The sequence below is a fragment of the Malaclemys terrapin genome, chromosome 7 (genome assembly GCF_027887155.1).
Source record: "Malaclemys terrapin pileata isolate rMalTer1 chromosome 7, rMalTer1.hap1, whole genome shotgun sequence".
Classification (NCBI taxonomy): domain Eukaryota; kingdom Metazoa; phylum Chordata; order Testudines; family Emydidae; genus Malaclemys; species Malaclemys terrapin.
The window spans coordinates 75042864-75070370 of record NC_071511.1 but is presented as its reverse complement, the minus strand read 5'-3'; the positions used below and the strand labels follow the sequence as shown (position 1 = coordinate 75070370).

At 42.3% G+C, this 27507-nt stretch overlaps 1 protein-coding gene across 17 annotated transcripts in view; it reads left to right on the top strand.

The window, feature by feature from the left end:
- The window catches only part of LDB3 (LIM domain binding 3), a 199067-nt gene that overhangs the window by 76328 nt on the left and 95232 nt on the right, over window positions 1-27507 (top strand). For 9 of the 17 annotated variants that reach the window (XM_054034562.1, XM_054034563.1, XM_054034564.1 and 6 more), the window contains 2 exons: window positions 17139-17214; window positions 26569-26975. In XM_054034562.1, the coding sequence (XP_053890537.1) occupies window positions 17139-17214; window positions 26569-26975 (483 nt within the window). The remainder of the gene's footprint in view (window positions 1-17138; window positions 17215-26568; window positions 26976-27507) is intronic. The other 8 variants (XM_054034577.1, XM_054034569.1, XM_054034567.1 and 5 more) reach the window with 1 other exon arrangement.

Here is a 27507-nt window from a genome sequence, read left to right as displayed (position 1 = left end):
GCTGAGGATGGGAACAGCAGGGAGCATTGCAAAGTAAGATGAAAGTACATTGTTTACACAATGTCTGTGTTCATGAAGACTACCTCTAGCTGCCACTCTCTCTTTCATGAGTACTAAAAATTCACCATGAAAATAGTTAATTATTCTTTTGGTAGAATAATACCAGTCTGTGTTTGGCTTTGTCAGAGGAATACACAATAGTTACCCTTGTTTGAACATTTAGAAGAATTGATGAAGAATGGAATGAATGAAGATCTCATTCTGACATGTTTTCTATTTTGGAAGCAGAGAAAGAATTCAAAGGCCCTGGATTAACTGAAGTGCAGCTATAACATATCCACATTAGTGAGCTTCTTTTGTCCCACCTACGCCAAGGATAAATGCTCTAAAAGCCTCCAGAGTACATTGAAGTGTCCACATTCAAAGTAGAAATTAGAATGAAACCAGCTAAATAAATATTCTGTGTAAAAAGCCACAGGATATTGAAGAATGTAATTTGTTGTTGAGATGCTTGGAGCACCCTAACCACTGCTTCTGCAGTTAATGAGATACAGACAGAGGTATGGGGATAAATGGATTCCATCTTTGTTAGCCAATGATTAGAAATTCCTATGGAACTGCAGCATTACAGCTTGTGAGTACACGCAATAGACAGCTGTGTCAGTTGGATCTTACATTTTCTTGTGCCTTGCGTTACCTTTTTGAACTAGGCTAGATGCTTTTAAGGTTTGATTGTAATTCCATGATTCTGGAGGCCAGGCCGCAGCTTACTTTAGATCAGAATGGGGGTTGCTATAATCTCTGATGGCTTTGTCACTCCAAGAGGCTATTTTCCAGCCAGGAATTGCTCACTTGTGCAGGGATTTTCAGGAGAAACTGTGTAGGACCCAGCTGTATGGGTTCTGTGCCTGCTGGGGACTTTCCTATACTAGGAAAGTGGGGAAATCTTTCTGCTTCTCATCCCTATGATTTCTTTGAAATACTTATCCTCACTCCTACTTATTACATCTGTTTCTTCAGACAGTAGGATTATTTATTTGTATTACAGTAGTGCCTGTCAGACTAGGACCCATTATTCTAGGCACTGTACAAACACTGAGCAAAAAAAAAAAAAAACCCCAGACGAAAAGGAATTATGATTAATTTACTCCTCCTATTAGTTGCTGTCAGTGTGGTGGTGGTGGAGGAGGAGTGGGGTGAGATTAATATTTCCTCCTCCTACATGAAACTGACCCTTCCATAGCTCACAATTTGTTCCATTATTCTTGCATACAGCAGTGCCCCAACTGAACATCTTTTCTCTATTTCCATACCCTTTATACTTTAATTGGATTCCTTATTAATATCCATTTATAATCCTAAATAATGAATGTAGAAGTAATTTCTCTAATCTTTAATAATTTGGGACCCAGTTCTGCAAGCCCCCTATATGCTGAGCTACAAAGATTTCAGTGGAGATTGTGTGTTTGGAGGGCATGCAGGATCAGGCTCGGCGACCCTAGACTGCTTATATTATTGTGGTTGTTCTCTGCTGTCCCACCTTAATTTCTAGGATAACCTTCAATAGCAGCATGACCAGAGTTCTGCACAGCATTCAAGTACATCCTAGCTAGTTCATTACCCATTGCAAGAGTAATAGTCTCTATTTTATGTTTATGTCTCCCTAAATTCTTGCAGCATTGTGCTGAAGGCAGCAGAGTTTTATTCATCTTAATGAATCTGCCAGTATTTTAAAGGAGGGATTGATGTAAATGTCATTGCCCTCTGATCAATAATGGTGCAAGAAAATGTCTATTTGTGGGAGGGTGCAAAGGGGAGAAAGATTCCCACTCCTAAACACACATTTTTAATGAAGTTAAAATGTAATTCACTTCTAAATACCACTCTATTCAAATTAAATTAGCATAGGTAATCAGAAAAGCCATGTAAAACTTCTGTAATAAAACCAGAAGCCTAATGAAACTTTCCTAATTTTGATTCAAGTTAAAAGTTGCACTTCAGATCCCATTCATGATGTCCAATCGGAGGCCAATGCTTCAAATAAACCTGGACTGATGTATGGTTGACATATCCTTTTGGATTAGAAACTGGATAAAATATGGTGGTTAGATGCAAAGCAAAGTAATGAGAACCAAAGCAGAAGGGGTTTGTATGATAATATAGTGAAGCCACCAGGTTTTGTAACACTGTAGGAAATAAATATGTGTATCAAGTGACAGTCTAGTTGGTGACTGAATGTTAAAGGTAGCTCATCTCAGACCTAATGTGATCTACATAATTCTTTTGGGAAAACTAGATGTAGAACTGGTGTAAGTTCATATAGCTTCAATGAAGTCAGTTAACATTTGCCAATTTACACCAGTTGAGGATCTGTCCCTAAAGTTAAAGAATCATGTTCATTTTTTTCATTTTATAATTCCTGAAAAGACAGCATCATTCCAGTAACATTTCCAACAGTTACTTTCATTTTCAACAGAGACAGGGAGAGAAAGTGTTTGGAAATAAAGTAGGGCACAGAAAGGAATAAGAGCAAGAAAGAACCATGGAGCTGGAAGATAGGCCTTTCTGGGACTTCTTGACTAGGGATACCAAGTGTAGTGCATCATGTATGATACCCTTTGTCATTTGTCAGCTTTTGCATGTCTCCCCCCAGCCCTTCTGGGCTGTCATGCAGAGATTCCCCTGCAGTTTCTTCTCTTGGCCATTTGGTGTTGCTGTGGTGGAGGGATTTCAGGTAGCTAAGCTGTCTCTCATCCTCAGCTCCTGCTGCTTGCCCTGCTGATCCAAGCCAGCATACAGGAGCTAGGAGGAGGAAGAGGCAGCAGCTATAGTTGGTTGCACAAGGACCTTCCTGTCAGGAAAGATGAGGAGGCCATATAGAAGAAATAGAGATGGTGGACCAAAGAAGGGGGTGGTAAGATAGAGGCAGAAGAAACAGTGAGTAGGGTTACCATATTTCAGCAAGCAAAAAAGAGGACGGGAGGAGCCCCGCCCTAGCCCCGCCCCTGCCCCTCCCACTTCCCGCCCCCCCCAGATCCCCCAACCCTCCCCCCGTTCCTTGACTGCCCCCTCCTGGGACCCCTGCCCCTAACTGCCCCCCAGGACTCCACCCCCTATCTAAGCCTCCCTGCCTCTTGTCCCCTGACTGCCCCAACCCTTATCCACACCCCCACCCCCAGACAGACCCCTGGGACTCCCACGCCCCATCCAACCACTCCCCACCCCCTGACAGCCCCCCCCAGAACTCCCAACCCATCTAAACCCCTCTGCTCCCTGTCCCCTGACTGCTCCGATCCCTCTCCCCACTCCTGCCCCCTGACAGCTCCCCCCCAGAACTCCCAACCCCCCACCCCCTCCCCACTCCTTGTCCCCTGACTGCCCCCTCCTGGGACCCCTGCTCCTAACTGCCCTCCAGAACCCCACACCCTACCTAAGACTCCCTGTTCCTTGTCCCCTAACTGCCCCCTCCTAAGACCCCCCCCCCAACTGCCCCCCAGGACCCTACCCCCTACCTGTGTTCTGACTGCCCAAAACTTTCTCCACTCCCCCCAAAAAGCCCCCCCTGAACTCCCAACCCCCCCCCCCCCATCTCTTGACTGCCCCCTCCAGAACCTCCCTGCCCCTTCTCCTGCCCCCCTTACCCTGCTGCTCAGAACATGGTGTTGGGCTCTGTGCGAGCCGGACACATGGCTGCGCTCCCCAGCACAACACACAACCTGGTCCCTGCCCCTGCGCAGTGCTGCGGGAGCGGGGCGCTGGGCTGCAGGGGAGGAGGGGCTGCCGGCTCAGAATGCAGGGAGGGAGGGAGGGGGGAGGAGGAGCTCTACAGCTGCTCCGGAGTCCAGCCCGTGACTTTCCTGCAGCCCTCCCAGCCGCTTGCTCTGCTCTGCCTGGGGGGGAATCCCAGACATTTTGAGTGATTTACAAATTCCCCCCCCGGACGCTATTTTTAGCACAGAAAGGAGGACATGTCCGGGTAAATCCGGACGAATGGTAACCCTAATAGTGAGGGATGCATAAGTAGCAGAAGAGAGGGAAATAGTTAAAGAGGGACACACAAGACAATGGGCTGATTGGGAAAAGGAATAGAAAGCCTAATGGGAACAAGAGCAGAATGATGGGGAGGCTGCTTCAGTATTTCCTGATCCATGTCCTCACTCAAAAGTCTCCCAAGTTTACCCCAGCAGTTCCTCCCCTCTCAGGCTTTCCTAAGCTCCCTACAGCTTCCCATTCACCTTCATTCCCATAACATCTCCTCCCATCATGCGGGATGTTCTTGGCTCCCCCAGCATTCTCTTGTTTCTGAATGAAGGCAGGGAAAAGACATTCCAAAGTGAGTCCATTTTTATATAGTTGTATTTGGCTGGCCTCTTTTGCGGCCACAGTTTATGCATGAAAAAACTGTGCCCATAGATCACGTGGGTGAAAACATTAACACTTGGAAGAATAACAGCCTGATTTGTAATCCAGCCAAATACAGCATGATACAGACACAATTTACAAATCAGATAGTTATCCATGCAAATGCCAATATTTGCATTCACAATGAGCTGCAGATGCAAATTGTTATTCCAATGTTGAGTTTTGTATTTTTATTGTAGGCACAGATGATACCCACAAACTAGTACTTTTGGCCCAACTCAAAATTTACTTCACTTATGTTTGAAATATATAATCTATTGTGAAATATTCAAAGAGCTATGGAAGGATTTGCCTTTATGACCCCTCTTAAAGTCAGCAGGGCTTTTATCACAAACTCCATGTGGTGCTTGAGAACTTTGACAATAGTGTCACTAGAATAAAACAAACTTTATGGTAAATCTTTAAAAAAGACAAAGTTTCTATTTTTGGCAAAGTAAGTATATAGCTCTTAGTTAGCTTTAAGGCTCTGCTGACAGATTATTGATTTTAAGATTTATAATCTGGACAGTAGGGATCAGCAGGCCTAAAATTTGACCTGTCCCTCTTCTCTATCTCTCATTTTTTCCCCAAATAAAGCCATTGATATGTTTGTTTCAAAGCAAAGAAGGTCAGAAGTCCAATTCTGCTCGCTCTACTGTTTTGCGACCTGCCAGTGGTTGCATTTCAGTGGTGTGGTATGAGTGATTTATAAAGTGCCTATCCTCTTAATATCTCAAGCACTAAGGAAATGTAAGTTACAATACATTTCAGCATAAATAGGAGGTAGATTCCCCAACACACTTTATAAGATAGTGCTCACACACAATTGAGTCAAGGAAAAAACACCTCTGTAAGAAAACCTGTTTCAATTTCAGCCTTACAAAAGGTTAATAAAGAAAAAGCAAGGGAGACATTGATTGTCAAAATTATGAAATATACAAGGACCATTTCCTTTTAAAGGTCAGCAAGGATCATGGTCCATAGTAATGGAAAAGAGCTACTAGCTATTAGATTGTCACCACTCTGCAAATACATTATCTTTCTTCCTGTGACAGTCTATGCCCCTAGGGTCAGGGCAGCAGGCAGAGTCTATAAAGCAGCCCTTAGGCACAGGGCAGCAGGGCCTAGTGGCCAGAGTCTATGGGGGTGGGGCACCCACCAAGGGGTGTAGCAGCCCCAGTAGGGGGGTCTAGGCCCACCCAACTCCACCAGGCCCTAACCCAGGGCCCTAACAGTGGCATAACAACTTGCCACTGACTCAGCAGGGGGTCCTACCAAAACACAATAAGGTTTCCTGTGTGGGAGGTACCACTCCATCACCCTCCCTGGGTCACTTCCTACCAGTGTCTGCATTGGGGTCTCCCATGAGACATCAGGTTCTCTGTGGTCAGCTGGGCCAGTCACCTCCAGTGGCTTCTCCAGTTGCCAGGGAGGCTCTGATTCCCAGGACAGTCAGGAGCTGTGGCTGGCCCTCTGCAGGCACTTCCCCAACAAGTCCTTCCCCTGCAGCCTCCAGCCCAGAATGAGCTGGACTGCCTCCTTTTATATTGCTAGAGCATTTGGAGCATGCCCAGTCCCGCCGGGGAGGCAGGACTTCCACTGTCAATAATATGGGCTTACCCCTGTCTGAGCTAGTGTGGGGTAAGCAGACCCCATCACATACCCCTTACAAAGGACACACATTAAATGGACATATTATAGACCTATCTTGCAATCTGTTCTTATGTGGTTAGCTTTTGCTAATACATTTCGTTCCCATGGAGTCCTTTATTCATAAAAGTATGGATTTCAGCACTGTCTTGAAGAAGGTGAATATTTAATACTGTTTAGTAGCAGAGCTGCAGCAGCTGACGTCTGGTGCACTAAACTTTACCCCAGCGGTTGGTGGTTCGCAGGTAAAAGGGTGTGACTTTACATTTACACACACAGTTACAGACTTCAGACAAAAGATGAACAAAAAACTGCAAATATTTTTTAAATTACCCTCCTTCATAAGAATATAAGAATGGCCGTACTGGGTCAGACCAAAGGTCCATCCAGCCCAGCATCCCATCTACTGTCAGTGGCCAATGCCAGGTGCCCCAGAGGGAGTGAACCTAACAGGTAATGATCAAGGGATCTCTCTCCTGCCGTCCATCACCACTCTCTGACAAACAAAGGTTAGGGACACCATTCCTTACCCATTTTGGCTGATAGCTATTAATGGACTTAACCTCCATGAATTTATCCAGTTCTCTTGTAAACGTTGTTATAGTCCTAGCTTTCACAACCTCCTCAGGCAAGGAGTTCCACAAGATGACTGTGCGCTGTGTGAAGAACTTCCTTTTATTTGTTTTAAACCTGCTGCCCATTAATTTCATTTGGTGACCCGAGTTCTGATATTATGGGAACAAGTAAATAAATTTTCCTTATTCACTTTCTCCACATCACTCATGATTGTATATACCTCTATCATATCTCCCCTTAGTCTCCTCTTTTCCAAGCTGAAGAGTCCTAGCCTCTTTAATCTCTCCTCATATGGGACCCGTTCCAAACCCTTAATCATTTTAGTTGCCCTTTTCTGAACCTTTTTTAGTGCCAGTATATCTTTTTTGAGATGAGGAGACCACATCTGTACGCAGTATTCGAGATGTGGGTGTACCATGGATTTATATAAAGGCAATAAGATATTCTCCATCTTATTCTCTATCCCCTTTTTAATGATTCCTAACATCCTGTTTGCTTTTTTGACTGCCACTGCACACTGCATGGACGTCTTCAGAGAACAATCCACGATGACTCCAAGATCTTTTTCCTGACTTGTTGTAGCTAAATTAGCCCCCATCATATTGTATGTATAGTTGGGGTTATTTTTCCTAATGTGCATTACTTTACATTTATCAACATTAAATTTCATTTGCCATTTTGTTGCCCAATCACTTAGTTTTGTGAGATCTTTTTGAAGTTCTTCACAGTCTGCTTTGATCTTAACTATCTTGAGCAGTTTAGTATCATCTGGAAATTTTGCCTCCTCACTTTTTGCTCCTTTCTCCAGAACATTTATGAATAAGTTGAATAGGATTGGTCCTAGGACTGACCCTTGGGGAACACCACTAGTTACCCCTCTCCATTCTGAGAATTTACCATTTATTCCTACCCTTTGTTCCCTGTCTTTTAACCAGTTCTCAATCCATGAAAGGACCTTCCCTTTTATCCCATGACTACTTAATTTACGTAAGAGTACATGTAGGTACCAATGACATAGGGAAGGGTAAGAGAGATGTCCTGGAGGCCAAATTTAGGCTGCTAGGGAAGAGACTGAAATCCAGGACCTTTATGGTGGCATTCTCAGAAATGCTTCCAGTTCCACGCGCAGGGCCAGGTAGGGAGGCAGAGTTTCAGAGTCTCAATATGTGGATGAGACGATGGTGTAGAGAGGAGAGGTTTACAGTCATTAGGAACTGGGGAAACTTTTGGGATGGGGGGAGCCTATACAGGAGAAATGGGCTCCACCTAAACCAAAGTGGAACCAGACTGCTGGCGCTAAACATTAAAAAGGTTGTAAAGCAGTTTTTAAACTAGGAGATGGGGGAAAGCCGACTGCTGCAGAAGAGCATGTGGATCGGACAGAGACTTCTCTTAGAGGAGAGTCTATTGATAGATATTCTCTAGGTTTTAGTCAGGAGGAGAGGATGGAAGAGGATAATGTAAGGGCCAGATCAGACAAGAAACATTCACATAAAAAAGAATCTGACACATCAGAAAAGGACAGACAAATAAACAGTGACAAGTTTTTAAAGTGCTTGTACACAAATGCTAAAAGTCTAAATAATAAGATGGGTGAACAAGAGTGCCTTGTGATAAAGGAGGATATTGATATAATAAGCATCACAGAAACCTGGTGGACTGAGAGCAATCAATGGGACACAATCATTCCGGGGTACAAAATATATCGGAAGGACAGAACAGGTCATGCAGGGAGGGAGTGGCACTATATGTGAAAGAAAATGAAGAATCAAATGAAGTAAAAATCTTAAGTGAATCCACATGTTCCATAGAATCTCTATGGATAGAAATTTCATGATCTAATAAGAATATAACAGTAGGGATCTATTATAGACCTCCTGGCCAGGATATTGATAGTGATGATGAAATGATAAGGGAAATTAGAGAGGCTATCAAAATTAAGAACTCAATAATAGTGGGGGATTTCAATTATCCCCATATTGACTGGGAACATGTCACCTCAGGACGATATGCAGAGACAAAATTTCTCGATACTTTAAATGACTGCTTCTTGGAGCAGGTGGAACGGGAACCCACAAGGGGAGAGGCAATTCTCGATTTAGTCCTGAGTGGAGTGCAGGATCTGGTCCAAGAGGTAACTATAACAGGATCGCTTGGAAGTAGTGACCATAATATAATAACTTAATATTCCTGTGGTGGGAACAACACCTCAACAGCCCAACACTGTGGCATTTAACTTCAGAAAGGGGAACTATGAAAAAATGAGAAGGTTAGTTAAACAGAAATTAAAAGGTACAGTGACTAGAGTGAAATCCCTGCAAGCTGCATGGACACTTTTCAAAGACACCATAATAGAGGCCCAACTTACATGTATACTCCAAATTAAAAAACACAGTAAAAGAACTAAAAAAGAGCCAGTGTGGCTTAACCATGTAAAAGAAGCAGTGGGAGATAAAAAGGCATCTTTTAAAATGTGGAAGTCAAATCCTAGTTAGGTAAATAGAAAGGAGCATAAACACTGCCAAATTAAGTATAAAAATGTAATAAGAAAAGCCAAAAAGGAGTTTGAAGAACAGCTAGCCAAAAACTCCAAAGGTAATAACAACATGTTTTTTAAGTATATCAGAAGCAGGAAGCCTGCTAAACAACCACTGGGGCCCCTGGATGATCGAGATACAAAAGGAGCACTTAAAGACGATAAAGTCATTGCGGAGAAACTAAATGAATTCTTTGCTTCAGTCTTCATGGCTGAGGATGTTAGGGAGATTCCCAAACCTGAGACGGCTTTTGTAGGTGACAAATCTAAGGAATTGTCACAGATTGAGGTGTCACTAGAGGAGGTTTTGGAATTAATTGACAAACATAACAGTAACAAGTCACCGGGACCAGATGGCATTCACCCAAGAGTTCTGAAAGAACTCAAACGTAAACTTGCGGAACTACTAACTATGGTTTGTAACCTGTCCTTTAAATCGGCTTCTGTACCCAATGACTGGAAGTTAGCTAATGTAATGCCAATATTTAAAAAGGGCTCTAGAGGTGATCTCAGCAATTACAGACCGGTAAGTCTAATGTCTGTACCGGGCAAATTAGTTGAAACAATAGTTAAGAATAAAATTGTCAGGCACATAGAAAAACAAAAACTGTTGAGCAATAGTCAACATGGTTTCTGTAAAGGGAAGTCGTGTCTTACTAATCTATTAGAGTTCTTTGAAGGGGACAACAAATATGTGGACAAGGGGGATCCAGTGGACATAGTGTACTTAGATTTTCAGAAAGCCTTTGACAAGGTCCCTCACCAAAGGCTCTTACGTAAATTAAGCTATCCTGGGATAAAAGGGAAGGTCCTTTCATGGATTGAGAACTGGTTAAAAGATAGGGACCAAAGGGTAGGAATTAATGGTAAATTCTCAGAATGGAGAGGGGTAACTAGTGGTGATCCCCAAGGGTCAGTCCTAGGACCAATCCTATTCAACTTATTCATAAATGATCTGGAGAAAGGGGTAAACAGTGAGGTGGCAAAGTTTCCAGATGATACTAAACTGCTCAAGATAGTTAAGACCAAAGCAGACTGTGACGAACTTCAAAAAGATATTACAAAACTAAGTGATTGGGCAACAAAATGGCAATGAAATTTAATGTGGATAAACGTAAAGTAATGTACATTGGAAAAAATAACCACAACTATACATACAATATGATGGGGGCTAATTTAGCTACAACAAGTCAGGAAAAAGATCTTGGCGTCATCGTGGATAGTTCTCTGAAGATGTCCACACAGTGTGCAGAGGCGGTGAAAAAGGCAAACAGGACGTTAGGAATCATTAAAAAGGGGATAGAAATAAGACTGAGAATATCTTATTGCCCTTATATAAATCGATGGTATGCCCACATCTCGAATACTGCACACAGATGTGGTCTCCTCATCTCAAAAAAGATATACTGGCACTAGAAAAGGTTCAGAAAAGGGCAACTAAAATGATTAAGGGTTTGGAACGGGTCCCATATGAGGAGAGATTAAAGATGCTAGGTCTGTTCAGCTTGGAAAAAAGGAGACTAAGGGGGGATATGATAGAGGTATATACAGTCATGAGTGATGTGGAGAAAGTGAATAAGGAAAATTTATTTACTTGTTCCCATAATATCAGAACTCGGGTCACCAAATGAAATTAATGGGCAGCAGGTTTAAAACAAATAAAAGGAAGTTCCTCTTCACACAGCGCACAGTCAACTTGTGGAACTCCTTGCCTGAGGAGGTTGTGAAAACTAGGACTATAACAGCATTTAAAAGAGAACTGGATAAATTCATGGAGGTTAAGTCCATTAATGGCTATCAGCCAAAATGGGTGAGAACTGGTGTCCCTAGCCTCTGTTTATCAGAGGGTGGAGATGGACGGCAGGAGAGAGATCCCTTGATCATTACCTGTTAGGTTCACTCCCTCTGGGGCACCTGGCATTGGCCACTGTCAGTAGACAGGATACTGGGCTGGATGGATCTTTGGTCTGACCCAGTACGGCCATTCTTATGTTCGTATGTTCTTAACTGCCAGCCACAGCACACGGTCCTTCAAACAAACAGACAGACAAACACAAGCTCAGCACACAGCAGGTAACCCCCAAACACAAACACAAACTACAGACAGCCACTTACCCCAAGGGTCCCGTATTTACTCCTCCTTCACCTGGAGAACTCCCTTGCGAAACTCCCTGTTAGCAGCCCTGTTCGCAAAAGGGCTTCCTTTACAACATATTAAGCAATAAAAGCTGGCCAGAGAAACTTTGGTGGAACCGTATTCCAGAATATGCCATTCCAGCCAGATCAAAACGTTTTGTGAAATTGAGTTGATTTTGCAGGAATTTGGTTTGGGAAGACAACCGGGATCGAGGAAGGGGGGGGGGGTTTTCAAACAATGTCATGTTTTGAATTTTCATTTTGAAATAACTGTTAATTTAGATTTTGTAAAATTTGTATTATAATTAGAACTAGACAAAAAATGTTTGAATAAAAAGTTAATTTACCAAAAAGGCAGTTTCAGTCAATGGAAAACTATTTGTAAATTTGACACAAATTTTCAGAGTAGTTTAAGCCAAAAAGCCCCACCCTTGTTCGGGTTAGATTTACAAGGGGATAAGACACCATTCACAAAATGGCAGCAAGAGCAGGTGGTGGTGTTTCACTTATAACCTTGGCCCACTTGGGAAGTGGTGGCAAGATTTGAATCCAGGTCTCCCCCCTTACAGGTAACCGCCCAAACCATTGGGCTAAAAATTATAAGGAAGGCAATCACCTCTTCCTGCTCCTTCTCTCGCTGTTTCGTGAATCTAGTCTTTAAAAATGCTCAGAAGCAAAAACTCTCATGTTGAATGAAACATTTTGTGACCCAAAATTGATGTTTTTTTTTATTTTTTTCAATTCACTGAAAATTCAAAAAAAAATTCAGATTCAGTTCAGCCTAAATCATTTTTTTTTCACAACTGCCAGCTAATTAAAAATAACTTATTCAACCAGCTTTAATTATAATACAAAACAAAGAAACAAAAATGTTTAAAATGAAACAAAATGATTTTGTCAATATTAATCTTTTCAGTTGACCTGAAACAGTTTATTTGTGGGATTTTCTTTCATGGAGAATTTCAGAATTTTTGGTTTGCACTCTAATTTTGGCACAAAGCCAGATTTCAAAATCTCACAGTCATTTTCAAAACTGGACTTCTGACCCATGCACAGCTGTAATGAACAAATAATATACCTGCAGGATCCCAAATATTTAATGGAACATAAGTATAGACTTTAAAATTACAAATGCATTTATATTTGAAAGCATCTAATGGCACTGTGGTTATTGTTCTATATCACTGCATGCAGGGCCGGTGCAAGGATATATTGCGCCCTAGGCGAAACTTCCATCTTGCGGCCCCCCTCCGGCCCAGGGAACCAGGGCCGTCCCTAGCTATTTTGGTGCCCTACGCAGCACCACCCCCACCCTCCCGCGGGGGGCTGTGTGGGGCCCCAGGCCTCTGTGGGGGGTGGCTGTGTGGGGCTGGTCCCAGGCCTCCATGGGGGACAGGAGGAGGTGGAGTGACCCGGCCCCAGCTTGCTCTGCTCCCCTCCCCTGGCTCCCAGCCGCGGTGCCGGTGAGTGCAGGGGGGCAGATCCCCCCTCCCCCAAAGCCTGGGAGCCAGGGGAGCAGAGCAGGCTGGGGCCGGGTTGCTCCACTTACCATGCGGTGAGTGCAGGGTCAGAATGGTCTTTAGGGGAGCGGGGGCGGGGCCAGGTGGAGCAGGGGCTGGAAGAGTCGGGGTTGGGGCAGAGCAGAGGCGGGGGCCATAGGGCAGGGAGCCCCCCCTGCGGCAGCTCCCGCCCCCCCCCCTCCACCCGGGGAGCCCCCCCGCGGCAGCTCCCCACCCCAGCTCACCTCCGCTCCGCCTTCTCCCCTGAGCATGCCGGAGCTGCTCCACTTTTCCTGCTGTTTGGCGTGGCAAGCCTGGGACGGGAGGAGAATTAGAGCGAGGGTGGCATGCTCAGGGGAGAAGGCGGAGCGGGGGGGAGCTGGGGCAGGGAGCGATTCCCCTGCACGCCCCCCCAATACTTGCTGCGGGCAACCCTCCCCGCGCCCCCCTGCCCCAGCTAACCTCCACTCTACCGCCTCCCCTGAGTGCACTTTTTGGTGCCCCCAACTAGTTCGCCTAGTGGTTGCACCAGCTCTGACTGCATGAGAGACTTATGTTTGATTATTGAGGCCAGCGTTTCATTCTGTTAGGCAGCAAGGACTAAAAGCACTGTTCACATATGGTCACTGGAGAGAATACCTTATGTCACTCTAGTTACTCCTTAGTCAGTGTAAGGATGGCACTAATAGGCTATTAGGGAAATCCCCATTCACCTGTCTTCTTAAAGAAAGAATTGTTTCTGCAATGCAGGGCCTGGAGGAAGCAAAAGTGGAAAAGTCCAAACAAAGCATAATATGCGGGGGGGAGGGGGAAGTGACTCCTGGTGTCCCAAGGGAGCCATAAGACATACAGAAATTGTTTTAAATATTCTCAGTTCAGTTCCTCTCTCACTTTCCAGCTAATCCTTAAGTGCAAGATGTTCACTTTACATTAGTTGAAACAGACTCCAAACTTACCTAAAGCAAAGGAGGTGTCATTTGAGAGTAGAGATGGACAAGACCTGTTAGGTGATGGGAATAAGATTGTTCTTTCAAACCAAGTATTTCTTAGTGCATTCATTTTTCCAGCAGTACCTATACTTTTCTGTTAGTTGTTTGCAATGTCATCAATGGCGGTTGCAATGGAAACCTGGGATCCTTATCTCAGGATTTATAAATGAAAGGGAGGAGGAATTTTGTTGTAAGATGAATTATGCACAGGAGATGTGTAGGCCACCTTGTCCAACTGTGCTGCCCAGTTCCCTTTTGAGGGCCTTGTGCATAGGGTTGCCAACCCTCCATGATTGTCCTGGAGTCTCCAAGAATTAAAGATTAATCTTTAATTAAAGATTATGTTATGTGATGAAGCCTCCAGGAACACGTCCAACCAAAATTGCACCCTAGTTGTGAAGATGACATCACCCTGACTGATCTGGGAATCCTAAAAGACTTTTTTCAAAAATATAACTTCATTCACCTTCTACACTGATCTCTCAATGATCTGTCTGTGGTGCCCACTTGATCCTGATGGCAGAAGTGAAAGCAAAGGATAAATGATCCAGAGCTACTGAACTCATGTTTTCAGTGCATCTCATGGAGAGAAAAACTGCAAACATGTGACTCATTCTTTCTGTGTGCTTCTGTGATAGAACAAGTAAGGAGAAACACTGTGAATAAAATAATGTTGCCCTTGATGGGGTAGACCTTAGACTTCAACACACAAGTGTACAATGGCAATTTCTTCACTTTAAAAAACAGAACAAGTCATGAACATAATTACTAGGACTTGACTATCCAACAAGAGGGGTTTGAGGAAGAAGGTGCCTCTGAATTTAGACATTCCTTGAAGGACAATGGTCCTCTGTGAACACATGAGTTTTCATTTCCATTGAGGGACTTCACCTCTTCTATCTACCCCTCCAACTCCAACTATGCTAAATCCAGCAAGTCTTTGTGTTCTGTGATAAATGTCAGAGCTGTAGTTGTTGAGAGCAGAGTTATCTAGATACGCTTTTTTATTTTAAAGTGGTGCTGGTGCCTTTGAAATCTTGCGCAAAGTTAATTTGAAAAAAAAAAAGCCTCATCTGGGCAGTATTATGAATGACAAATGCAGCATATCAATAATGTGTAGAACAGATGATATAGCATGTTAATGACATCCATTATGGTAAGGTGGCAACTAAAAGAGAATAAATAGTGAAAGTGATGGCGCAGTTTAATCAATGAATCCCTTTGCTACAATCAGGGCCGGCTCCAGGGTTTTGGCCGCCCCAAGCAGCCAAAACAAACAAACAAAAACTAAACAAAAAAGCCGCGATCTGCAGCGGCAATTCGGCGGGAGGTCCTTCACTCCCAGGCAGAGTGAGGGACCGTCTGCCGAATTGCCGCCGAATACCTGGACCTGCCGCCTCTCTCTGGAGCAGCCGCCCCAAGCACCTGCTTGAGAAGCTGGTGCCTGGAGCTGGCCCTGGCTACAATACAAATGTTTTCCAGAGGAGCCTCAGAGGGATGTGTATGTGGTTTATGACTGCTTGCTGTAGATCTGCAATTGACATAAAATATTTGCACTGCTCACTGGGTCTGAAACAAACATTCATAGTCCATACATGTGTACCAGATAAGATACTCAGTGGACAAGGGAGCACATAGTACTCCATGAGAAGACATAACACCGATCTATATAATGGCAGTACAGTATTATCAATATTATTTTTTATTCCATCTTTGGCACACTCCAGTATTTTCTGTTATATTTTTTGACCACCCCCTGTTCATTGAGCAGAAGATTTCATGGAGCTGTTCTATTCTACCCTATCTAGGTTCTTATACCATCCCTTTCTACATAGCATCTGAACACCTTCCAGCAATTCATTAAGTGGCATAATTAATATCTGTTGAGTGTGGTTCATTTTCTCTCCCATGCTCTCTTTAGGGGGAGAATGTGTGTATGCGTGTGCAGTGCAGAGTTTTATTTTAGTAGGGCTTTGTTTTTAAATGTACAAGATGCTCTGTGTTTATGTTAGAGGAGGCAGGTCAAAGAAGAGTGTCTTGCAGATGGAGCAGAAGGTGGTGTGGTTTGTGATGGTCCTTAATTCTTCTGTCCAAAATGAAGCCCACAGTCTCTCTCTGAGGAAGAGAGGAGGATTTGTAATATGGCATAAGAACATAAGAACAGCTATACTGGGTCGGACCAGAGGTCCATCTAGCCCAGTGTCCTGTCTTCTGACAGTGGCCAATGCCAGGTGCTTCAGAGGGAATGAACAGAACAGGTAATCATCAAGTGATCCATCCCCTGTCGCCCATTCCCAGCTTCTGGCAAACAGAGGCTAGGGACATCATCCCTGCCTATCTTGGCTAATAGTCATTGGTGGATCTATCCTCCATGAACTTATCTAGTTGTTTTTTTATCCTTGTTATAGTCTTGGCCTTCACAACATCCTCAGGCAAAGAGTTACATAGGTTGATTGTGCGTTGTCTGAAGAAGCACTACATTAATTTAAACTGTCAGTAACAAAAATCTGTTCAGGTACATGATGCTGAAGTCAAAATTTACAAAAGTGTCCTATGATTTTGAGATGCCTTAAGTTTAGAATAGGAGTACTTGTGGCACCTTAGAGACTAACAAATTTATTTGAGCGTAAGCTTTCGTGGGCTACATAGTGCATCCAAAGAAGTGGGCTGTAGCCCACGAAAGCTTATGCTCAAATAAATTTGTTAGTCTCTAAGGTGCCACAAGTACTCCTGTTCTTTTTGCAGATACAGACTAACACGGCTGCTACTCTGAAACCTGTCAAGTTTAGAATGTGCATCTTAAGACACAGTGGACCTGATTATCAGAAGTGCTGAGCACTTCCAGTTTAGATTGACTTCAACTAGAGTTGTTGGTGCTCAGCACCTAGACACTCAGGCTCCGCATATCTAGATCTAGGCACCCAAAAATTGAAGCTTCCCAAAATCATCTCTCATGACACTTTTGAATATTTGGCCTGTCAGCATTGCTAAAAATTAAAAGTTTAATTCAGATTTCAAAGATCTCTCTAAAGTAGGGTTGCCAACCCTTCAGGATTGTCCTGGAGTCTCCCGGAATTAAAAATTAATCTTTTATGAAAGATTATGTCCAGGAATACATCCAACCAAAATTGGCAATTCTACCCTAAAAGCAGAAGGGAAGATCTTGCTTATTGATGGAGACAGAATGTTGGTGGTTGACAAGAGGCTAGGCTGGTTTCTACATATGGCTTTCACTCTGGATAAAGGATAATTTTTCAGTGAAATATAAAAGGTGTTTGAAAGGATCTAAAAAAAATAAGAGACGAGGTTGTTCTGATTATTAATCTTTTTTTGGAATGTTTTGATCCCCAGATCTAAACGCCCAGCTCCAGTTCCAACAGCCACACCTAAAGTTGACTCTCCCAGGCCTGTAATTCCCCATCAGAAGGTATGTAACATATTATCTCTTTAGTGCTTCTTGTTATTTGACTCTAACATAAATCACATAAACATAAATCGGTATCCGGTCTAATCCTCTCCGAGCACCTGGAGCATTTCTGACTTTTTTTTATTCTGTTCTCTTCTAGGCTGTAGGTAGCTAAGCCTATCAAAGCTTCTCAAAATATACAGTCATTTCCCAAAGCACTTGAGGAAAAACCCCATTAGCATATGGCTCAGCTCAGCTAAAAATTGACTAAAACTGACAACATGTTGATTGGCTAGACTAGATGACATTAAGGCATTTTACAATCTTTATTGGTAGCTGTGCCTTCTTGTCAGGTCAGTTAATAAATGTGACACCAAAAAATAGAGGTTAATTTAATGTAAAGATGAACAGTGAATGATGGGGAAAGTTGATGGCTCAGGTTCCATGGACTAAGTCCATCTCCTAGGATATAGATGTCCAAAAGCCATCACCACTGCTAGCATTCACTGTCTAGTTAGCAACTGTGTCTGCAGTCTCTGTAGGGTGGCCAGAGACTATGAATGGCTGCAATTGTGTATCTTCCTATCCCTAGATATGAGAGGTTGTCTGAGATGGGGAGGGGACATGTTAACAGTTTTCAAGTACATAAAAGGTTGTTACAAGGAGGAGAGTGAAATTTTTTTCTCATTAATCTCTGAGGATAGGACAAGAAGCAATGGGCTTAAATTGCACGAAGGGAGGTTTAGGTTGGACATTAGGAAAAACTTCCTATCTGTCAGAGTGGTTAAGCACTGGAACAAATTGCCTAGCAAAGTTGTGGAATCTCCGTCATTGGAAGTTTTTAAGAATGGGTTAGACAAACACCTGTCAGGAATGGTCTAGTTATGATTTAGTCCTGCCCTGAGTGCAGGGCACTGAACTAGATGACCTACTGAGGTCCCTTCCAGTCCTACACTCCTATGATTCTATGCAGTGCATTGGCAGCTCAGTGAGGAGGAAATTTGGACTACCAGTGTCCAAGCTGTACTCTTATTGATTGGATAAACAGGGAAGTGCAGTCCCTACTGTCAATCCTACCTACTCTGTGGGAGCTAATTTCACACACACACACCCAATGACATAAAATAAGAAACAAGACAAACCATTTAAGATCCCAAATCAATAACAGAGAGTACACGTCAGCTTCGAACATTTCTTATAAATACTGTGCATTCCAAATTCTGAGCTCAGGAGGTTTGTGTCTTCCCTGCAGCAACTGCTGACATGTTGAAACTAACATACAAGATATCATCTTGGGGCGAAATGTTTGCTTTTATTTATTAATTAATTTTGTGAAAATTTGAAAGGAACCTGCTCAGTCACTTTTGAGTCAAGTCAGAAACAATATTATGTCACTCAAGTGCCTTATGGGTATTTGGACAGGGAAAGAAGAAATATTAAAATTTATCCTGCAGGGAGTTGTTCCCCTTTATATATTTTTTCTGAAGACTACAGAGGGCACTGCGGGAAAGGAAGAGGAGTCAAAGTGTATGTCCATTTGCTTCATCCAGAGAGATGATGGAAATGTGTGCCTCTTCTCATACTAGAATATTATGGGGCTCACCAGTTGAGGCTGTTATTTTGTGGGACAGAAGGTTATTGGAGAGGAAATACGGAATATCACTATGAATTCTCATGGAAAAGAAGAACGTTCCAGTCTTTTGTTTAGAACAGTCTCCCTCTTCACCAGCCCAGTTGGGATTGTTTTGTTCTGTATTTCCCTGAAAGGAAATTGTCAGAGAATTTTTAGCCTCCAAAGCAGCCTGAGTGACCTAGTAAACTGTTCATCTCTTCATGTATTGGAACTTCTCCAGGGCTTCTATGTGACACACTGACTCCCAGGAGCTTCTGAATGGATGTGACAGACCTGCACAGCTCCAGAGATTGCTCATTCATGGGCAAGCCATAGTTTCAAGAGATCACATTTTGATAACTCCATAATTAACTATACTCCATGTCTGGCAAATGTCAATTAAAATACCTCCTAAGTGGTCACTTATCTTACCAAAGTTGTTTCTATATGGTAAATATATAAGAAGGGGGAAGGGAGGAGGTTAAATACATATCAATTCTTTAAAATATTGTTGGTTTTAAAAAGTCATAAAGATATCTTTGATATAGTTGCTGGAGTGTCAGCTCAACTTGTATTTTCTGTTTTAGCCCTTCATAGTGTTATGAGAATTAAAGGTCTTAGATTGCCTAAGCACAGACATTTAGTTTATAGGTGCATGTCACCTTAAAGCTGAACATTCTGTAGGTGAGGGAGTAGGTTGGATGTAGGATTATTTCTGGTGTTTGCTAAGGGTTTTTCAAAGAGCTGGGATGTGGGTCCTATCCCATTTCCAAGTGTGCTAAGAGGTTTCTCACAGCTGTGGGTGAGGTTGGCTAGATCTCTTGTCTGCGAGTATGATGTGTAGTTAGTAGCAACTAGGAGTGGAAATGATGTTGTTGGGGTAGCAGTTCTGGCAGGGCTGAAGAGGGTTTTACACCTCAGAGGTGAGTCATGGTATTTGTCCAAGGTGATACTGGAAAGAAACTGGCAGTTGTAGGTCAGCTTAGGGTGCTTGTCCAGGGATTCTGGGAGACTTGGACAGTTGGGATGGGAATGACGATGCATGTCTTAGAGCAAGGCAATTGGGGCATCAGATGTATATCCAGAGGTTGTGAGGAAGTTCAGTCTCTCTCATGTTGGGCTAGGAGGATTGCAGTAGATGCATACCAGGTCACGTGTGGTACATGTAGAGTGAAATTGTCAATGAGTTCAGTAGCTGAAATGAGTCCTCTTTAATGGTGTATTGGGAGGGCATTATAGTGGGAGCATGAATGTCTTGAATCACTAAAGCAGAGATCTCAAATATGGTATAAAAAAGATCTTACTGATGTAAACTAGTATTTCATGTATGTTGAGGTAAGGTATGTTACAGTAAATATATTGTTAAAATAAAGTTTTGTTTAAAATAAAACTTGTTACTTTTTAAAAGCCATCTTAGAATAGCCTTAGCATTGGGGGACTGGCTGCTTTAAGGGACTGTCAATGAGACACAGAGCTAGGTATCTAGTTCCAGTTGATCTGATGGCTACTGCAGTGGCCCATATGAAATTAGTTTGATTTCATTTCAGCTCCCAGAGAGCAAGTGGCTACATTATAAAATCATCATTGCCAAGCTGTCCCCTCACCTGTAGGGGTAGTCTTTCCGGGTCAGGGATAATGCATGCAGCTAAGGACTCTTGCATGTGCAGACAAGTTCAGTGGCTGATATAAACCATACACATTATTTCTGCTGACTCAATTGTAATTCCTGCTAATTTGCAAGCATGTATTTCTTTTCAACTGCTGTCAGCAGCTGATTATATAAGAACTCATATTAGGTGCAACTTCAGCCTATTGAAAGGCATAATCAATTTTTTTTCAGCTTGGTAGGAATGCTCCCGCATCCCCAGTGGAGCCCATTGTCTCCTCATTTTCTTCAGCTAATCTGTGTTTTGAGCTGAACGTCTGTGATACATGAGATCAACTGGGCTCCGGGGCTGCTGGAGGGAATGAATGTTTGATTGGATCACAGTATACTTTTTGCTTACCAAACAACTCAAAACAAGATTAATCATTTGCGAGTTAAATGAAGCTGTTTGCACAGCTCTAGGCATGAAATATTGAAAGAATAGAAGGATATATCCAAGACTGAGAACAGTTGTGATTAGAAGTCATTCAAAATGGAGGAAAGAGAGATGGGGACTCTTCCAGAGAATTGAACTAAAGGTTCATAAATGCTCTGTGTTCATGCAACATTAGGGTTCATAGTTAAGCATCTACAAGTGAGGAAGTATGAAATTTAAGGGTCAACACACTGCCTTAACTCTGTCCTTTTGCATATAGGCATTATGATATAATGTTTATTTATATCATCATATTCTGTACTATTTATGAAATATGATGCTATAAAATTATTATGGTAATTAATATGTCTATTATGGTAGCTCTCAGAGTCCCAGTCGGAATCTGAGCCTCCTTGTGTTTATGAATAGTATAGTCTACAACACTGTGAACATGTATGTAAAATAACCAGCAATCATAGTTAGAGGAAGGATGGTCTTGTTGAATAAGGCACAGAACAGGAGATCTGTGTTCTATTCCTGACTGAGCCACAGACTGCTTGTATGACCCTGGACAACTCACTTAATTTCTCTGTGCCTCAGCTCACCTGTCTGTGAAGTGGTAATAGTAACAACTAGCTTCTTAATATGGGTGTTGCAAGGCTAAATTAAATAATTAATGTTTCTAAAAACTTGAAATCATTCTTGTAGACATTCAAAGAATTGGTATAATATTCTAATTAAAGACTGTATCCCAATTCATAGTAAGGTCAGAGTTAACATTACCTTTCATACTTCCTGACTTGAGTGCTTAACAGTGCAGTCTCAATAGTGCATTAACACAATGCCCTGCTGTGGGTCCCCATACCCAGAAGCCCCTTGAGTCCCACCTTTGTACTAGAGCAGAATTCACACCATGTAAGGAATCCATACAAGTTAATGTTCATTCAGTCAGCTCTTGTTCACCCTGGTCCATCCCTCCCCACATCCCTAACCCACACAATGCCTGTAAAGAGACTTCTTTGGGGTGAGGATGAAAGTGGAGCATGTTGACAAATTGGCATACTGTTTTGGTACCTCCCACTCTAGAAGCCAGTGATGCCCATGTTGAAGTTCCCCTCCTGTCCCACAGGTGAAGGGGAGTGTTCTGCCCTTAGAGAAGTTAGATGACTATTAGAAAGTAAAAAAAATGGTTTTACTGAGAACAAAGAACAGACTCAGCTAATGCTTCATAATAAACTCTTTTCACCCCCAAATGTTCTGTGTTCTCCTCTACATAATCATTTTTAAGCTCATCCATTGATGTGGTATCTCACCGTTACACTGGAAAATTAGAATCCAGCTGCCTGACTTCTTCATGTAGCAAGGGATCTCAGCAAGGTGACAGCATCTTTCTCTAGGGAGGAAGCCAATGCCCAGTGTTAGAGCCTCCTCTTCTGGTCAGCAGAAAGGTAGCAACAGACTTTTATAGATGAAAATGTTAGCCCATTTTTCCAGCCACAGGGATAATTTGATGGGGTGGAATGGGTGGAGGGGGGAGAAGATGGGGAACAAGGAAATGTTAGTCACTGCTGACTACTTATAATTTCATTAGATATAATGGTAAGAGATGTTCATTACTAGAAGCCTGACATTCAGATTTCAGAAGTGCAATAAATTTTTCCTTCATTGATCTGTTCTTGCCACTAGACTGAAACAAACAGAACAATAATTTAATCTAAAATATACTCTTATGAATGAACCAAATAACAGGTACTTTAATCAGTCATGAGAGGAAACAGCCAAATAAGCTGATCAGTGGAAAATGGTTCTTTTAGAAAATTATACTGATGCTGAAAGTCCATATCCCCATCCTTCCACTTTACCCCACAAATTGCCCCTTGTCTCCAAAAATTCTCACAGTCTTAACTTAAAAACCTCAAACATGGCCCCCAGGTTTCCAGTGTAAACTGTAGGACATAGTTCTGTTTTCCTATGCCAGTAATCAGCTATTACAATAAATCAATACCAACATGCAGTTAAGAAACCTAGCTAGAAAATATTTGAGGAACATAACCAAAATTCCCCCAAAAGCTAAAGGATGGCAACCCCACCAGCCTTCATTTTCTGTCCCCTTATCCACAGTATTTCCTTTCCTATAACCATCCCTTTATTTAATCTACAGTTCTGCCAAATATTATTAGGTTGCTTTTTATTGATTAAAAATGTTTCTCTCTTCTAGAGCTCACGCTAACACCACTTAATAATTTCCCCCCACAGTACCCTTCCCTATATCAGAGGTGAGGGGAAGGAGTCCTGCATTAAATTTTCATTGATTCTGAAATGTTTTTTTTTTCTAGTTAACCTACAGATCTAGCTTCATCAGATGCTGTATGTTCCTTCTGTTGTTGTTGTATGTGTTTCACCTTGATTTTTCCGTCCTGCCAGGATGTACAGCTTTCAGAAGGAGAGCATCTATGTAATTGTTGACTCATTATCTGAGAAAGGATTGTGCATTTGTTCCTCTTTAAAAATATATATTTTAGGTGGAAATCCTGTTTTTTATTTGTTTAATGATACTTGGACGCCTGTAATAGGCAATTACCAAGGGTTATTTGCAGACTTTTTTTGAGTTCAGAACATATTGACCGAAGTGTGTGATTAATTATGGACAAAATATGTAAAAAGCAGTAGTTTGAAATATACCATTAAGATAATCATTTTCCATAGCCTCAATGGCCTCACACCCGAAAGCCAACAGTGGATAATTAGACCCAATGCGAGTAACTAATATTCACTGACAATGACATCGTTGACTCTGTAAATTTCAGTTTGAAGGCCAAACTCTGCTCAGGCTTACACCCTCTGCAACCTCATAGAAGCCAGTGGGGTTGCAGATTTGGGATGTCCAAATATGATCCTGCAAACCATTATAGCCCTGTATGAGGCAGAGTGCCCCCAGAGGTCACTGAGGGACTTACTGAGTAGCAGCTCCTTCAAAACCTTTGAAAGGTTTAGCCTTCAACTCCAGTCTGGAGCGGTGTTCTTGGCCTTTGCTGCTGCAGGGGCTACATCCCTTTTTAGATACGCTCCCCTGGGATGTGAGTCCTGGCAGCAACACTGACAGGCATTCCAATCTTGTGCTTCCAAGCATGTGGTTATTAATTATGGCTTCTAAGTGTCCACATGCACAGGGGTGGGGAAAAGGTGCCCCCTCTACAGCTCTGAATCAGGATCAGCGTAAATTAGCTGTAAGACAGGACTCTAAGCTTCTGGGATAGATTGCAAGTTGATATCACATATACACTAAGAAATCCACAAATTCCCATTCATCCAAATGCTTTATCTAGTGCCTCACTATACACTGGCATTCAACAGATACAACAATGCCGGAAAATGTCTGCTGCTGTCCTGTTTCGTTCAAATTATATAAACAAACTGAAGGAAAAATAAAGCTTACAATCTAAGTATAGTAGAAGGGTTTTACAAGAGGTACATGCACTTAAGATTGGAATTTCTTTGGGGCAGAGACCCTCTTTTTGTTCTGTGTGCCTAGCACAGTTGGATTCCATGCCTAGGGCTCCTAAGTATTATGATAATATATATAATAATTATGCTGATTGCTCATGGATACTCCATTATCAAGTGAGCTGCCATAACATAACAGAAAAAAAAGTCTCACAAAGACACCTTCCACGAGGAGAGTTTGAACTATTGAACTGAGGTACCAACCAGGCTAAAAGATGAAAGGGAATGGATTTATTGGAACTAGCTTTGGTTTAATAGCAAAACAGGGGCACAAAAAGTTGGGCATTATGAAGACAAAGACATGCTGAACACTGGTGTGGTGGATTTATGAGTTAGATTTTCCAAACACAAATTGGAAAACCATGTTCTTAAGATCTAGATGGTCTTTTATTTCAAATTAAGGAGAAAACAAAGAGACTACATACATTTAAAATGCCCATGAGAGTTAAAACAGAGCATCTTTCTCTTGCTCTGTAAGATCCTTCATCTTTAATCTTCTTGCAGCCGTTCCCTCTAGCAGACAGACAGACTTCTTAAAGAAAATACAAAAAAACAATATCCTAGTTATGATACACCACAGTGAGCCAATGATGGAAATATAGGCAGTTTAGCTGGATCTAAAGGTTCCGTCCTGCCAGATACTCTGTATGCCCTGAGAAATGCTGGCTGCCCTCAACTCCCACTGACTTATGTGGAGTTACACCTGGGGTGAATTTGTGCTGAAGGGGCACCAGGCAATGCTCTAGATCAAGAGTTCACAAACTTCCTTGCACCGTAATCCCCTTCTGACAAGAAAAATTACTACATGAACCCAGGAGGGAGGACCAAAGCCTGAGCCAAAGCCCAATCCCCACCGCCCTGGGTGGGGTGGCCAAAGCCAAAGCCCGAGTCCCACCGCCCTGGATGGGGAGGCCAAAGCCCAAGGGCTTCAGCCCCAGCAGGGAGCCTGTAACCTGACCCCCTCCACCCAGGGCTGAAGCCCTCGGGCTTCGGCCCCGGGTAGTGGGACTCAGGCTTCAGCTTCGGCCCCAAGGTGGTGGGTCTTGTGCTTTGGCTCTGGTCCCGGGCCCCTGCAAGTCTAAGCCAGCCCTGGCAACCCCAGGGTCATGACCCACTTTGTGGTCCCGACCCACAGTTTGAAAACCGCTGATCTAGATCACAGCAAGCACTAGCTCAAAACTTTTGAATGAGAGGGAGCAGGGAGAGGAGGTGAGTTGTCCTTTTCATAGTTTATGGTCTAATTCTCTTACGATTTGCTGATTATTTTTTGTGTGGAATGTGTTACTGAAAATGTCATTACTTCCTGTTTTCATTATTAACCTTATTTAATCTGTACTTTGCAGCATTGGTAGGAAACCATTTATTGACATTATATTTAACAAAACGCATACTTTTCTACTATTTTCCAGAGTGGATTTTAGAAAGTTAAGATGTGCTTCTAATGTGAGGCACCAGCAGGAGGTCTTGCATATGTCCGATATTGGGAGGACTTCTTGAGATCCTCACAAAGACAATATTCCATAGTGTCCTAGCTTGAAAAAAACATCCAAATCACAGATGTGGAATTATACACTTAAGGTGCAATTTCATGCTCTATGCCTGTTTAACTTCCATTCATTTAAATGGAAATTATGCACACGCATAAAAGAGAAACTATACCTGTTGATTAATACACCTTCTTGAGTTCTTTCAGCCTACTTGCTAACCATGTTGCATGGCCTTATTAGCATGACCTGGAGCCTATGAGAAGAATGCAGTTTAAGGGCTTCATTAATTTTAGGACTGTTCGTGAGAAATTGAATGCTGTGATTTCAGAAATGTTAGATCTTAAATTTCTAGCTAATAGCATAGATTTTTGTACTTGTATATTATTGCCTCAAATGGGACTGACCTCAAACCATTCAGATTTCCTTAATTATCATAGGAATGAATGGAAGATATAGTCTATCAAATGATATCTAATTATATCTTCAGCTAATAACAGAAGCTCTTTTGACATTAAATTTTAACTTGTATATTTCAACTAAAAAAAATGCCTGAGTGTGTAGTCCCACCCTATTGAAAGAAGATCAACTGAATGTTCTGTTTTATCAAAAGGCTGGCTACCTCAGCCACTAATCTATTTGTCTCAAGTGTATGAATATATACAGAAAGCAATAGATATAGATATATTCTTTTTGCATGTGTTCTATGATTGCTCTTTTTTTCTTTTCTTGGCCTGCATGTTTGCTACTACAGGACCCTGCTTTGGAAATCAGTGGCAACAGAACAACCTTCAGTCCTCTAACTAGCACAGCGACTGGGCCTTTGGGTAGTATTTTAGCCACCAATGGAACGTTTTCAGGCTACCTCAGCAAGCAGGAGATCAGCTGTTCAAATAGCTCTTCCTTCTTAAAGACCACTGCAGTTAGAACTTCCATGGCCTCTCTATCTGTGACACCTGACATTTCACCTGCAAAGAGTAACCTAGGTTCAAAACTAAGTCCTGTGTTCACTGATGGCAGTAGTCCTAAACACCAGCTGAGCCCTGCAAGGCAATATAACAACCCCATTGGCCTTTACTCAGCAGAGACTCTAAAGGAAATGGCTGAGATGCATAAATTAAGTCTCAAACGAAGGGCTTCAGAAGGTGGACTTCCTAGAGGGTAGGTAACATGGTGATTAATTCAATGTTTCAGTAAGTAAGTAATTAGCTGAAGAGTGAAGTATAAAATCAGTTACTATACTGTGAATTTGTCTTGTAATTATCATTAATGATGTCCTGAAAAATAGTTATTAAACCTTTCCCCACCTCAAACAGGACACATGGTGCTATTTCATAACAACTCTTGGTCTTTGGTATCCTGAATTGTATTACAGATTGGCTACTGGGTATCCTGGCATGAGGAGGAACACTGTGGTTAAGGTACCTGTGACTAAACCAGCATGTTGGTATTCTTCAGTTTAATTCTCTATACTTAATCTGGTTGACCTGAATATCAACTACAGGCCTGTATGGAAGTTGCTGTAAAAGGGATCTGAAACTACACTTTTCTAAAGAGAAATTGCCTGGAGCAGCTAAGATAACAATCTTAATCTATTGCAGTGAACTTCTGTAACACTTTCCTCAATGTAGTCACTTTCCGGTGCAAATTGAGATTGAATTATTATTAGTTTGACCCCTTGGTTTGAATGTCA